General features: G+C 50.0%; 4 protein-coding genes across 4 annotated transcripts; 1 reads left to right on the forward strand and 3 right to left on the reverse strand.

The window, feature by feature from the left end:
* Window positions 1-22: 22 nt before the first annotated feature.
* On the reverse strand, window positions 23-1,233 carry DFL_002413 (uncharacterized protein; the record flags this gene model as incomplete). Its single annotated transcript, XM_067631193.1, has 3 exons — window positions 23-969; window positions 1,031-1,079; window positions 1,141-1,233. The coding sequence occupies 3 exons, from the start codon at window positions 1,231-1,233 to the stop codon at window positions 23-25; spliced, it is 1,089 nt and encodes a 362-aa protein (XP_067493762.1).
* Window positions 1,234-2,149: 916 nt separating this feature from the next.
* DFL_002414 (uncharacterized protein) lies at window positions 2,150-3,185 on the forward strand (the record flags this gene model as incomplete). The annotated part of the gene is made up of 4 exons (XM_067631194.1): window positions 2,150-2,235; window positions 2,327-2,534; window positions 2,610-2,739; window positions 2,809-3,185. The coding sequence occupies 4 exons, from the start codon at window positions 2,150-2,152 to the stop codon at window positions 3,183-3,185; spliced, it is 801 nt and encodes a 266-aa protein (XP_067493763.1).
* A 707-nt stretch (window positions 3,186-3,892) lies between these two features.
* DFL_002415 (uncharacterized protein) lies at window positions 3,893-7,164 on the reverse strand (the record flags this gene model as incomplete). The annotated part of the gene is made up of 4 exons (XM_067631195.1): window positions 3,893-6,397; window positions 6,451-6,534; window positions 6,593-6,712; window positions 6,799-7,164. The coding sequence occupies 4 exons, from the start codon at window positions 7,162-7,164 to the stop codon at window positions 3,893-3,895; spliced, it is 3,075 nt and encodes a 1,024-aa protein (XP_067493764.1).
* A 2,725-nt stretch (window positions 7,165-9,889) lies between these two features.
* Window positions 9,890-14,040, reverse strand: DFL_002416 (uncharacterized protein; the record flags this gene model as incomplete). The annotated part of the gene is made up of 8 exons (XM_067631196.1): window positions 9,890-11,345; window positions 11,411-12,494; window positions 12,555-12,792; window positions 12,855-13,051; window positions 13,136-13,254; window positions 13,319-13,341; window positions 13,401-13,656; window positions 14,036-14,040. The coding sequence occupies 8 exons, from the start codon at window positions 14,038-14,040 to the stop codon at window positions 9,890-9,892; spliced, it is 3,378 nt and encodes a 1,125-aa protein (XP_067493765.1).
* Window positions 14,041-14,520: the final 480 nt, after the last annotated feature.

Here is a 14,520-nt window from a genome sequence, read left to right on the forward strand (position 1 = left end):
CTCCACCGGTTTGCTCGATAAGCTACCTTCTTCCGTAGTCTCTCTCGCGGTACCGCTGCCTATCTCTCGAGCGTTCTCGCGATCGTGATCTGTGCCGTTTATGCCTCTCCGGCTCATCCCTATACCTATCCCTCCTCCCGTCGTCGCGGTTCCGATTACGGTCGCGATCCCTATCCCTGTCACGGTCTCTATCGTCCTCCCTTCTCGTGGACCCACCCTGTCCGTCTCGTTTCGGCACCGATGGCGACGGTTTTCTATCACGATCGAGTCCAGACATCACTCGTTCCGCTGCACTCATCGGAACCTGTGATTTCCCACTTGCGCCCTTCTCCCCACCAGCGCTGCTACTGCCCACGAACTCCACCGTCTTCCTCTCCGCCATCCTCTCCTCGAATCCAACCTTCTGCAACCTCGCCAACGCCTGTACTGCATTCTCCCCTCTCAAACTCTCAATCCCTTCCCCCAAAACCTTCGGATCCGGGTTCCAAATATCTTTCCTCCAATTGCTCGCATACTGCCCCACAGAATCCATCCCAACATGCATCATCAAATTCTCCAACAGATTCGGATTTCGCAAAGCGGTAGTCTGCGACAGCTTTTGGTTGAAATGCACGTTCTTCTTCTTAAGGTTCAAGAACGTAGCGAATTGTTTTGATGTACCTGCCGGTGGAGATCCGGGTGGAGATTCGGGGATTGTGAAATCGGGCGTAAGGTTCGGGATCGTGTATGAACGTAAAAGCGATCGTGCATGGGAGTATGGTGATAGCGGAGGCGACGTTGGCATCGAGTCCTCGCCGTCATCGGAAGGTGGGTATTCCATCTCGATCGATGGTGGGAGCGTAGGCCCAAAGGTGTCGTTCTCATTTCGAGAGGGAACCCGTGGTCCTTGAATAGGTGGCGGCGAGGATACTGCGAGGACTGCGGATGTCGGTGCCGCGACGGGGGGTATCACGTCACCAGAGGTACCATCTGAGGGATTTAGCTAACCATCATCATCGAATGCGATCCGGGATTTGAATACAGGACATACCTTTGATTGATGCGGCAGGGGTAGCTCTGTCTGCAGCCTTGGATTCGTCCTACGCGATCTGGCACGTCAGTAACCGAACCGTAAAGAAGGCACACATCAATCGACAATACCTTAATGTTCGCCGAAACTTCCTGGGGTGCTTGCGGTTCCTCGATCTCTTGGCCATCCTCCTCATCGCTGTTGTATTGTACCAAACCGAGCATTTTTGATGTTTGTGAAGAAGTATGTCAGGTTCGAGATGCTGTTCGTCACCATCCAGCACGGCTGGCATTGCCGTGCGACAAGGTGGAGCAACACAAAATATGCAACGTTTGGATTCTTAACCTCGAGGTCTTTTAAACACGCCAAAGGTTTAATAAATTATTTCTTTCTGGTTTTGACAAAACCTTTACTTTATCACCTAGGATGTAAGTCGGGCCTTAGGGCCGCAGGGTCGAAGTAAACCGCGAGACACTTCTCTCGCCTCTCTGGGTCCTATCCAACGGCTGGTTTTCCCGTATACAAGTTCGATTTCTTGATAGTATGACTTTTTTCCCAATAAAGGAGAGCGAGAATAAGTTATCGTATGTGTACACAGGCAGCAAGAATTAACATGCAGTAAAACAGAAATTCATAGGAATCCCACTGCTATATTCAAAAGAGGAACGTTTTCTTCGATACGTTCGGGCCCCAGTCGGCCAGTACCGATAACTACTCGAGTCCTTTTAATCTTAAACCTTCTATTATGATCGGTTTATCCGAATAAGCTCGGGATGAACCAGCTATGGTATATGCCTTAATTCAATCTACACCGGCTATCAGGAACATTCTCCAGGCCGTAGATGTCCTTATTCCATACTATGTCCTAATCCATGTCAACGTGAAAGTTCGAAATCTTCAGCGTCGTGGGGAGAAGGACGTTGCAACTTTAACGCTGCAGCCATAAACCCTGTTGCATTTTGGTCAAAAAATGTGTTGCCTGGTGTCCACGCAATTCGAGCTTCGTATGAAGGACGGGACCCACGTCAACCCAGCTCCGAAGCTCCAAGCTACCTTCCACGACCTCATCACCACCCACCACCAACCATCTACCCATAAACTCCACCGTCACGAACCGTCTACATCCTTCATCCACCCGCCATGGCTTCCTCCTACCTCCTCCCGTACTCGCAGCCCAATGTCCACCCGACCGCAGCATCCCAACCAAGACAGCACCACTGGAGCCCGTAAGCTCTCTTCCCCATGCTCCGGTGCCTTCTTACGTGATATGGACCGGTACCGTTTTTAACATAACATGCTGACAACTTTTTACGACAGGTACACTGAAAACGGCGGCTGTATCCTCGGCATCGCGGGTAAGGACTACGTAATCATCGCTGGCGACACGCGTTCCTCCGAAGGATATAGCATCAACACCCGTACCGCGCGCAAAGTCTACGATGTAGGCAGTGGTATCATATTAGGCGTCGTTGGAATGTCTGCCGATGGTGAAGAGTTGGTGAGGAAGGTGGCCAGGAAGATCGATGTATGGATACCCCTCACCTGCGGCTTATCGTAGCGAATAGGACGGGTGCTGATGAAATAATGGCGGGGAGTATAGGATTATAAACGAAATCACGATAAACATATTACTGTTGCCGCTGCCGCGGTCATGTTATCGCGGATCTTGTACCAAAAGCGATTTTTCCCGTACTACTGCCAACCCCTCCTCGGTGGCCTCGACGAAGAGGGTATGTGAACTTCGTAAACCTCGCTACCACCTCAAGGACCCGAAGAACTAATATTTGCTAACCGTACAGGCATCGGTGCAATTTACTCGTACGACTACGTCGGATCCTTCGAACGCGAACAATCCCGTGCCTACGGTGCCGCCGCTTCCTTAATAACCCCGTTCCTCGACAATCAGATCAACCTCAAGAATCAATTCGTACCGGGCTCGAACGGCGAGGAACCCAGGCCCAAGGTTGATCTATCGAAGGAACAAGTTGAGAAGATCATAAAGGATGCATTTACCAGTGCAGTCGAGAGACATATTGAGGTTGGCGATGGACTGCAGGTCGTGAGTATCGTCAAGGGGTCTAGGGAGGAAGGCGAGGAGGAGGACGAGGATGAGAGGGATAAAACTGCCGGTGGCGGTGTTATTAGTGAGGTTATGAGCGACCTGAAGAAGGATTAGACGGTGTGTCTGGGGCTTTTGTGGAATCCTTGAGATTTGGATAGAGCCAAGGCGATATATGAAATGCAGCCTTACCGCCTCGTCATCATTACGGCTACCGGTCTTCATAGATCAATCGGTTCGCCATTAGTAAGCTGTAAAAGATATAGATGGCACATCACGCATGGTCACATGGCGATGGTGATATTGAAATTCTCGTGTCCAATTAGATAAATCAAAATTCTTTTGTATTCGGCACCTTTGCTAAAGGTCTACAGGCCGTGTAAAGTATAGAGGAAATCGAAAGCTCGTATCTGGGGAGCGACAAAAAAAAAAAAACTAAGAAAAACGTAACAAGCAGGCCAGCGTAAACACGACGGGGTAATACAAGTGTGTGTGCGTGCGTGCGTGCATGCATGCAATAGAATAGAAGCACGAGTAAGCATCGTATCTCGGCCGTGGCATTCGTGGTTATCGTAGGTCTGTCGTGTAATCATTCGGGGTAACGAGGATGGGAGAAGAGAACAGGTCATACAGGGGACGATAGAAATAAAAAAAAAGGAAATGTTGCGCCGTAAACAATGTCCTTTGATGATCCACCAAAGTTGAAAATAAACCCAAATAGTAACCTGTAAGAAAGGAATAGAGATGTCTGGCCATCCGCGGTATAGGGTTGCGGATTAAACGGCTATATCCAACAAAATAAATAAAACATGTATCAAGCAATTTCAATGGTTGTCATCATCACTAATAACAAACAACGGGCCTGGATTGTTGCCTTGCCCGATTTGGAACCCTAATCTGCGGCTCGTGGAACTTGCAGTATCGGTTCTCGTCAGGCTACGGGGTGGAGCTGGATCGTTCCCGGTCTGTTGGGTCTGGGCCGCAGGTGTAGGTGTCGTAGAATCCCTTGCACGGTTGGCAGCAATTCTCTGTTGCAATGACATGGCTGCAGTCGCAGCCTGATTGTTTCTTGTGGCTCTCGTACCGTTCGAGGTTTGTCCGTTTGTATTTGTCGCTTGAATCTCCCTTGTACGCTGGGCGAGAAAGTCCCGAGCTCTCCCCTGGATATCCCTATTGTCTGCGGGAGCGTGTCCGGGGTTGCGCCTGGTGGCATTACGTCCCGTAGGGGTACCGGTTCGTTGAATGTCTTGCCCCCGGAGAGCGGCATTGCTTCGTCTTGTTCTCATGCCTCTGCCGGAAGGGCCGTTTTGCGTGCTCCCGAGAGTAGCAGCAGTACTGGACGTAACACTGCTCGGAGCAGCCGCCGGTTCCCAAGCGCTAGGCTCACCCGTTACGTTCGATAGAGCTGCCGCCATCGCATTAGCTGCGGGGCTCGTGATATTCGGACGGGGAGTGGACTCGTTGGAGAGCACGCTCACTCCACGCGATGGGGTCGAATTTCGCGGAGATGATGGAGAGAGAGGATTTTGACTGGATTCCCTACTGGCTGCCTGAGCACCGAGACTTGCTCGGTGTCCATCCCTTTGAAAAAATGCGGGGCCGGGGCTACTCGTAATGACAATAGGATCGTTTAGTTCTTGGAGATCATGGCTAGCCGACCGAGGGCCAGGGGTAAATGTAATCGCATTTTCCAAGACTGACATCCCGAGTCCCTCCAGCTGAGATTCGTTCCTCTGGGCATTGAAGGTTCGCAAAAGTCTATGCACCATCGGGTCGACATTGTTTGTTGGACGCCCGGCTCTATTCCGTGGGCCACCAGACTGATGAGCCGCTGTGGCACGCCTAAGGTTCGACGAGGAGGTGGCGGTGCCAACCCTTCGCCGTCGCTGGCGCGGCAAAGAGTCGTCTGAGGACTCATCTTCATTAACTAAAGGTGTATCTTGCGAAAAAGAATTTCCGCCACTGCGATTGGAACGAGTCGACGCGTCAGTTCGGTTGGAGGTGATGGAGGCTAACGAGGTGGAACCTGCTCTCGAATGTCTGTCCATATCTAAATCCCCATCCCCATCCCTGGTGTCACTATCATTTTCCCCATCCGCATCATCTGGGACTTGAAATGTGACTGTTCTGCGCCGCCGCCGAGTTGCCGGAGGGGTGGCACTTCGTTGTTGCTCGATAGTTGCTTGTTCCCTTGGGTTACGACGCGCGCTAACGGATGCAGTAGTTGCTGGCATGGTATTTGCTCGGAGAGGGCCGGCGGGCCTCAAAACCTGACCGATGCTGCTCTCGTCCAAGCTATCCTCGTCATCGTCATCGTCTCCAGTCGTGGTATCGTGATCGAGTTGTGCGTAACCCGCAGCACTGATCAAGCCGGCAGCTTCCTCGTCGTCCTCATTGTCGGAGCTGATGATAATCGGGTGCCTTTCGAAATATCGGGCTCTGTCCCTTCTCAACACGGGCTCGTCATCTTCATCTTCATCCTCATCTTCATCGTCAGATAAATCACCAACACTCCTCCGAGCATGTCGTCTCAATGTACGTGGCGCTGGTTGCTGGCGTCGGGTTCGGCGGTCTGGAGTATCGTGTACAATAAAATCGTCCATTTCGCTTTCGTCCTCGTCAAGAGTATGCTCCTCACTATCATCGTCTGAATCTCTGCTATACGGCGAGCTTGGCTGTAGTGACCGACCGGGACTCGAGAGATTACGACTCATGGATCGTTCGACATAGTTCCTTGCCGCTTGCCTAGCTGCCAGTGCTCTGTCGGCGCCGAAATGCGACTCCACCCAATCGGGTGTGGCTCCAAGGTATCTCATAAACTCCTGGTGGTAAGAATCTTGAAGCGCAAGCGCTAGTCGATGGTCTTGGTCATAGTCTGGCTCCCATCCGTTCTCGCTGTCCTCGTGATACTCTTCATCGTCGTCCATATCATCTTCCATTCTGGCCGATAGCTCTGACCCCTGTGCACTATCGTCATCTTCATCCAATTCTGAATCTTCTTCCTCCTCAGAAAATTCACTAGCGTCGCTCGCATCACTATCCGCATCTGGCATTTCGGAGGTATGAAAGCGTCGTCCACAACTAGCGCATCTCCGGCCTTCGATTTCCCAATTACAGTCTGGACACCGCGCAACACCGTCGGCAGGATCATAGATGGGCTGGAGATCTGATCTTCGAGCAAACATGCCTCCGAAGAGCCCCCTCGAATCAGACTTATCCGCGTCAACCATCTTGAGAGCCTCCTCCTTTTGCTGTTTTAAGGCTTGTCCTTCCTCATGGGGCGATTGCAGTAAAGCTCGTTGAACGAATGTATCGATCATGTCTCGAATCTATCACAGAATCGTCAGAATTCGCATCACAAATGCTTTAGCTTTAGACCTACGAGGTATGCAGGAGCCGGTTGGTGCTTAACACGAGCTCGGCATTCCGGGCAAGTCTTCTTCTGACGGAACCAATCTCTCAGACACTAGAAACATCCATCAGCATCTTCGTATACACTAGAAGCTCGAGTCATGGCTTCCTACCGAGTAGCAAAACACATGTCCACACCCTAACGAGTAAGGTTCAAAGAGCAGATCCTGACATACGACGCAGGTAGCACATTTCTGGAGCTTAGCAAGATCTGCTTGGAGGTCTTTGATTTGCTGTAGGAGTCACGAGTCAGCACAAGCATCCAAAATAGCATATCGTCCTAAATATAACCGAAAGGGCTGGGGTACAGCAAACCTACATCATCTCTGGGGTCATATACGGGAACAGGAGGGCTGATAGATTTCCGTTCTCCATTCTGCAGCTGACCAGGGACATTAGACGGGTCGATGCCGTTCTGAGAGTTCTTTGCAACTTTATTTGATCGAGATCGTAGGGGTGGCATGGTGTTGCTTCCAGACGCGCCTAGTCCATCGGTAAGGTCTGTAGATGTTCGTTTTAAGCTTGCAGAGGATGGCCCCGAGGCACCCGAAGCCGAGGCTTGTGATTGCAGGGAATGAGAGATGTTATTAGGGTTTGCTGTAGAGGGAGGTTTGACGGCAGGAGCAGAGCTAGCAAACAGGGAGGATGTAGTTGGTATTGGCCGAGTGGGTGCTGAGAAATCCATCTTGAATGAGGCTCTAAGCGGCCAAGCAGGAGGTTCGAAGAATCTGCGAGATAGAAGCTAGTTCTCTAGGAAGAATGTTCCCTGGTCGAGCTGGAGAGTAGAAACCGAATGTCGAAGTCGGTTTATCTGAGGTTGAGGTTGAGGTTTGGGTTTGTGGTTGATAGCATAGAGGAGAGACGGAGACAGTCGAGTCAACTAAAGTTTATATTAGGCTTAGGAATCAGTACCGGCCAAAGCCATGCATAGCAACCGAGCCGACTATTAGAGTCAGAAATATAAAATCAACTCAACTTACAACGTCTTCCCAGCAACGAACAAATTTTTTAAAAAAAAATTTAAAATTTAAAATAATAAAGAAGGGGGGGAGGGAAAGAGGAGAAGGGACTCGGCAGGATTGTGGGCAAAATTAATACCAAGGGACTATCAGTGGAGTCAGGATTTGTGATTTGATGGGCGAGCAGCGATGTGATGTGAGAAAACGATGCCCGGCGAGACTAGTTGGCTGGGTTGAGATGCGTCGTTCGTCCGTCTCGGTTGGAGGGCCAATCCAGAACAGCTCGAGCAGACGCACACAGCTCGAGCAGTCAAACCAGAACGCGAGGCCGGCAGGGGAAGGGAAGGCCAGGAGAGGAGGCGTACGATCCAGCAACTGGATCGACTGGACTGGACGAGACCCTGCAAACTAGAGAAAGGGGAAGCTGGCCGCCGAAAGGATGACCTACGTGGAAGCAAAGAGAGAGAGATTCGAGACGACTCTCTACAGAAGATTAATAACGGTGCGGGACAGCTCGACAAGAGCCCTAGATATGGACCATATGAAGACGTCGTTTTGACGGGCGGAATTGGGATGCAAATGCCGGATTAGAAGGAAGAACAGGCAGGGTTTATCGACGAAGACAGGAAAACAAGAAGATGCCAAATATCAGGTAAAAGAAGCTGCGTCCGCGATGCTATCCTGTACGGATTTTATATGTGTATCCTAATCTTTGGGTGCGAAATATATAAAATATAGGTCGTTTGAATCTGATGGTATCGAAAGTGTCGTCGGGTGTTCGTTCGTGCGAGCCGTCATTACAGAAATACAAAATTGCTTGCTTGCTTCCTCGACCAGCGGGCGATTCCTCCCTCAAGCTTACCGGAAGCTCTCGACTCAAGTCGGCGTCGGCGTCCCGTCGGATGGCAGTCTACAGCGACGATGCCGGGACTCTCTCTCTCTCTCTCTCTTTTCGCTGAAGTTGAAGGTTGAAAATGCAGCAGTCCAAGAAGGGTGGGCTGCTGGAGATATAATTCTGGTCTGGGGGGAAAGGTGGAGAACGGATGTTTTAATCCTAGCCTAGGTTAGTCTGCAGCCATTCTCGGGCGCGAGCTCTCGAACTGAAGCGTCTACCCTTCTCGGTTTGATCTTGACGATTATTATTCCTTTTTTTCTTCCGGCGGATATGTCGAAACGAAAATAAAAGAAAAGAAATTTCGAATTTCGAGCTTGGAAAGCGGGACGGGCACGACAGGGCTGCTGTGTGTAAGTAACAACCGACGCACGCAACATCTGCAGACGGGGCAGGGCGCTCAAGCAGGCCAGGGTAGGGCGAGGGGGAAAACCAGCCTACATATAACTATCATATATCGAAGTGTGGAGTTGGAGGGTGGCCAGGATATATTAGTATCCTCGACCTTCAGATTCACCTTCTCCTCCTTCGAATATCAAGCCTCAATCGGTTCGAATTCTACGTGGGGTTGCTAACCTACTTGATTTGAAAACCAGTCACAGCGTATCATATAAAACATTTTCGAGTACTTGCAAGTGCATTGGGATTAACATGCCAATGTCAGCTTGATGAGAGAGGCACATCATCCCATTGGCACTCCATCTACGAGTCCCGTCTACCGTTCTGCACAGGCTATCTCGCCATCTCTGCCATCGCCTACCAGGTAACGGTACCGGCCTCGTACGCCATTCGACGGCATAGCCGCTAGCACGGTCTGGTTCAATGCGAAAACGAGCTCCAGCTTCCCATCCGTGCATGGTCTTGCCGATGGCCCCAGACCTCGAATGTCATGATTCGCCATCTCCCGTTGACTAGCTCTCCACCAGGTTCAAGGGCTCTGTCTAGGCCGGATTGCTCGCAGTATCGATAACAAACGTGCATGAAGAGCAGCCGAATCTGGCAGCAACCATGCCCGCTCGAGGATTGGCTGGCGATGGTGGGGCTGACATGCTGTCTAGTCTGACTGGACTGGACTGTCTAATTAGCTAAACTGCACACTCTCCCCTAGGATCCCTTTCCCTCTCTTTGTGAGTGTGGATTATAGTCCGGCCTGGCTTGCGGCTGTGGGCGTTGCATATTTAACGATACTACTGACAACACCAGCCAACACATCACTGCTTAATGTCTGACACCCTCATCGACAGCTTCTCACAGATGCATCGCTGGCTGCCATGTCGCCGACAGAGATGCTGCCAACGTGACTAAGGACTGGGTTTCCCATCTGGGCTGCTCTTCCTTCGTGATCTATGACGTGTCCATCGTCATTGTGGGCCCACTTTGAGATTTCTGTTCCAGCGTGAAACGAGCCTCAAATGCAATATCAAATCATCCGTCGACGCCTCAGGTTTTTTCCTTGCAGGTTTTGGGATATAATTATAATTCTCTACTGTACAGCTGCCGCTCCTCCCGCTCGCCAGCACCACCATCTGCCTACCCAAGACGCAGACAGCTCCACCACCTCACCCGGCATCCTCGCCGGCATCCCCTCCCGCTTCCGCTGTCGACGATCGCCTCTTCTTTTTCTTCTTCTTGACAACAGGTGTACTTTCCGCTTGGTCGCCGGTTCCCTGTTCCCCTTCCTTCTTTTTCTTCTTTTTGACTTTCTTCTTTTCACCATCGCCACCTTCCTCTACCGCTTTCTTCTTCTTCTTTTTCTTCGCAACCTCTGTGGGTTGAGCTTGAACTTGTGGTGGAACTTCAAAAATTGGTTGGACAGTCGGAACCCTAACCCTCTCCGCTGCCCTAGCAATCTCGCCTCTAAGTCTTTCCACTTCCTTCTTCGCCTTTGCCACATCCTCTTCCTGGGCAAGCAGGTCTTCTTCGGGTTCTTCCAACGAGAACCCAATAAGATTGCTCGAATCAACGTTAAGTATATTCTTGCCCTTGCCTTTCTTGCCCTTCAACCCCAAACTCCCAACCCCAACAGGTTCAATATCCTCGCCATCGTCCACCCCCTCCCCTTCATCACCAGCAATCTCAACCTTGACTCTTGGAACTGGCGCTCCTACGTTGCCCTCCCCCTTTACCAACCCTGCACCGTCTCTCAGATCCAATTTCATAATCGGGATACTATCGATATCGAAGTGTTCACCTCCTAAAGGATTAGGCGTAGTCCTTCCACTAGCTCCCGTACTTCCGATATAGAAGGGGTCGTCTTTATTCCTCTCCCTCCTCTCAGCTTTCCTCCGCGCTACAATGTCTGGATCAAGGTAGGTACCCTCTCCGGATTGATACGACCCAGTCATCCCATGTTTGTCCCCACCAGCAGCGTTCGATGCTGCCCGGTCGATTCTCTGGGCGGCTGTTTCAACAACCACCACAGGTTTCTGGTAGTAGAATTTCTCAAACTCCTCGTCCGCGGCCGCGGCCGTAGGGTCAACATCTGCTACGCCAGCATCATAATCCGCGGAGCTTAGCAGGAAAGCCAATTGTGGGTTTATGGGAGTCTCCAGGTCGAGGGTATCAGGAATTGGGACCTTTCTTTGAGCTCTTGGCGCCACGGGGTTTAATTCAAACCCATGGAAGAGACTAGGAATCGCCTGGGTAAGTATTAACGGCGGATCGTATTCCTCCTGCATCCCACCCTCGTCTTCGTCCGGTATTCTATTCGTATTGGCGGGTTGCTCGGCGATGGCCTCTTTTGCCAATCTGAAGATTTCCAAGAAACCAACGGCTCGCTCTTGAACCTCTAGGTGAGGTGAAGAACTCAATGATTCTAGAAACTCGACTACCCTGTTCGTAAGAAATGAAACTGTTGTTTTCCGTTCCGGTGTCCATGCGATAGAATCATTCGATGTGAGATAGGAATAGACTTTCGGTATGGCCTGGACATAGGTCGAGACCACATCCGCCGGTAAAGATGTATTCGACGATTGTAATAGAAAATCAATCGTCTCGTTAGGATTTCGTAGATGCCTACCCATCAATACGTCAGCATTCTGAAAATCTCGAAGCACCCGGAAGGAAAACCTGACACATACTCTGCGTATTCTCCCACAATCCACGCCGCCGCCAATAACACCCTCTTCCCTCCACCCCCGGAAACCGGAAACATCGTACTGCTCCTCCCAATCAACAATTCCGCCGCCTCCGTCGCCTGCCTCCTAACTGCCTTAACCCTCACCGCCACATTCCTCAATTCCCTTCCAATTTCCTCCCCAACATCAACTTTCCCACCAGCCATGTACGCTTCCTCAAAATCCTCATCATCTAAACTCTGCCCTCCGCTCGTCTTAATCTCCCCAGGACAATACCTCACCAACTGCACCAATACATCAATATACCATTCAAAATCCGGCATATTGGCATAAGTATCCTTCGAGCACATCTCCAAAATCCTCCGTATCACCCCGTCCTTATAATCATCGGGCAGGCTGACAGCTTGCTTTGCCGGCCCCGCCGTCCTCTTTACTAATTCAATTTCTCCATCTTCTTCATCTTCCTCGTTATCATCGTACTCATTCTTCCCGGACGTATCAATACCATCCGAAGATATAGGCTTCAACTGCCGTAACAACCTCCCTACGACCTGTTGTAGAATATCCACATCCACCATCCCCACAACTAACTCCAACGCTCTCAGTCGAATGCTAACATCCTCATCATCTATACACTCCAATATCACATCTTTCTCAGCAGCAACAAGGTAACCATGCGTCTTAGTCATCTTCGTCAACGCCAGTAATGCAACATATTTAAGATTACTATCCCCCTCCACCAGGAAACCCCTTAGTTTCCCAACACATAGAATAGCAAGATCTTCGCCGTCTGAAGTTCCGGCGAGGTGCGTTAGTAGACCCCCGGAGATGAGGCCGTTGATACATTCGTAGAGAAGAGACATGGCAGTTGTGGTTTTTATGATGTTGGATATTGGTGGAACGAGCTTTTTCACAAGTCGGGGTTCGAGTGGGGTTAAAGAGGAGAATAGTTTGATGATTTTGATGGTCATCCAGTTATTCTTTGAGGTGGTGAGGAGGTTGAAGAGTTGTGGGGCGAGTGGGAGGTAGTTCTTTGGATTCTTTCTGGATAGCTCGCAGATTACGTTGACAGTCGCAGATACCACGGCTACGGGACAATAAGGTTAGTGATGAACACATCTCCATTAACGTTCTACAGAGCTCTTACTCTCATCGTTATCTTCTAGCCGTTCCCTCAGCCTCGGAAAACTCGTTCGCAAAGCTTCGGGAAACTGTAGGAATATCTTATACATAACCAATACCGCCTTTTTTCGAATATAAGGGTTGGAATGGTTCATTTTCGCTACCAGGTCCGGTGTTAAATCTCTTGCCAAAGATGGAGATACGATATGTGATAACCCGTTGATGGCTAAAGATAACTCGAACTGGTTCGGCGATGAGAGATCCTATCCTCCCCCATTAGTTCCCATGTTCCACACCAAAAAGAAAGTAATTTAGATCCACCAACCTTCTTCAACAAGTTCGTCGCTAACATCAAAACATCCGTATCCAGCCGAAAGCTCTGCACGGCAGCCAAATACCCCACCCTTTTCTGCACAAACTTCTGCGACGACATGACCTCCAGTACGTGAAATGAAGCCCATGACATGCTGTGGCCAAACATCTCGAGGTATATCAGTTTAAGTATCGCGGCGCATTTTATATCTATTATGTAATCCCCCCCAAATCTTTGTTAGTTCGTTCCTCCCCAAGCGTACATAGAGCGTAAGCAATAAGGATTAAAAGTACCCATATCGTTCGATCGAGCTTCGTTCCTGCATTCCTGCAGTGACTGGGTGATATAGGCCTTCTCATTTCCCTTGTGGGCGCGAAGGCCACGGATGAGGTCGTAAAGAGACTTTTCGAACCTAGACGTGGTCACTAACATTAGGATTTGTCTCCTATACCTCCACGAGGAGATGGGTGCCTTACATGAGGGGCAAGTCTTGGGAACCCTGGTTGTCGAGGAGAGTGTGGACATAGAAACCTCAGGTCCGGTCCTCGGTGCAGTGACGTCGTTTCCGGCGGAACACGGTTGAGGGCCAGGTCGGTATGGAAATGGGTATCGATACTGAGGGGGAGGAGTGTAGGCGATGGAGGTGAGGAGTGCGGTCTTGGTATCCTGGCGTATTGCTTGGAAGGGTTGGTTCGTGGAGGTGGAATGCGAGTGTCTGTCTGGTCCGGCGTGCGGCAGGTTGGCAGCTGTCACATCATCGGGATCTCGTGGTGTTGGCGGCGTGGGGTATCCGCCCGGAGCCCAGAGCCTTGTACTGTGAGTTCCCCGGGGTGTTTTCAAAATACAACAGATTCAACACAAGCTCGACAACGAAGGGGTGTCGTGATAACGTTATAGGGTATCATGGCCAAGTCTCACAGCCTCAACCTTGGAATTCACACCCGCACGTCTCCATTCCGAAGGATCTTTTAATGGCCGAAGGAAACGGTTATATCCAACACAATCCATATCCTCTCTGCAAACAGTCTGATCGACACTTTCCCATTCTGGTTATGGTTACCGTCTCCGGCAAAACCTGCTTGATAAAAAATTAGGAGGGCTGCGGCCCGGGCTACACCCCTTTTTTCAGGACCAGGTCATGAACATGCACCATTGGTTACCTGTTATAATCAAATCTAATTATAAACGCTTACATCATTGGTAGTCGCTGCTATATATTTTCACATCATTCGGTGTGATATCAACCTCACGAGGACCATAATTCTCTGTTCACTATCGTAGCGATCCGCCGATTGTTACCTGTTAACGTTGTGAACTAGTATCTTGGCTATTAGCCTTTTAAAGGAATGATTAGAGGGGTAGTAGGGTAATAAATATTATTTTACGTACCACGATGTAACAGCAATTTTTCACTCTTCACGTTATGAAGGGGTGTGGGAGCAACTTATTGGTGAGCTTTTTGCTATATTTATATATATTCTATTGATTTCGGCGATTGATTGGATGCGCAAGGCACGAGGTAGTATTGCTATCCATGGCAAGACATTTATGACAATCAAATTCCCCGGGCCGACTCTTGATTTTGAATCCGGAAGCGATGTCTATAAAACCCTCCGAAATTTCCGAATATTTTCCCTGTCATGATTTCATCATCCAGCCATCTTGAATACATCCTCGA

The sequence above is a fragment of the Arthrobotrys flagrans genome (assembly GCF_004000055.1).
Source record: "Arthrobotrys flagrans strain CBS H-5679 chromosome Unknown unitig_3, whole genome shotgun sequence".
In the NCBI taxonomy this organism is placed as follows: domain Eukaryota; kingdom Fungi; phylum Ascomycota; class Orbiliomycetes; order Orbiliales; family Orbiliaceae; genus Arthrobotrys; species Arthrobotrys flagrans.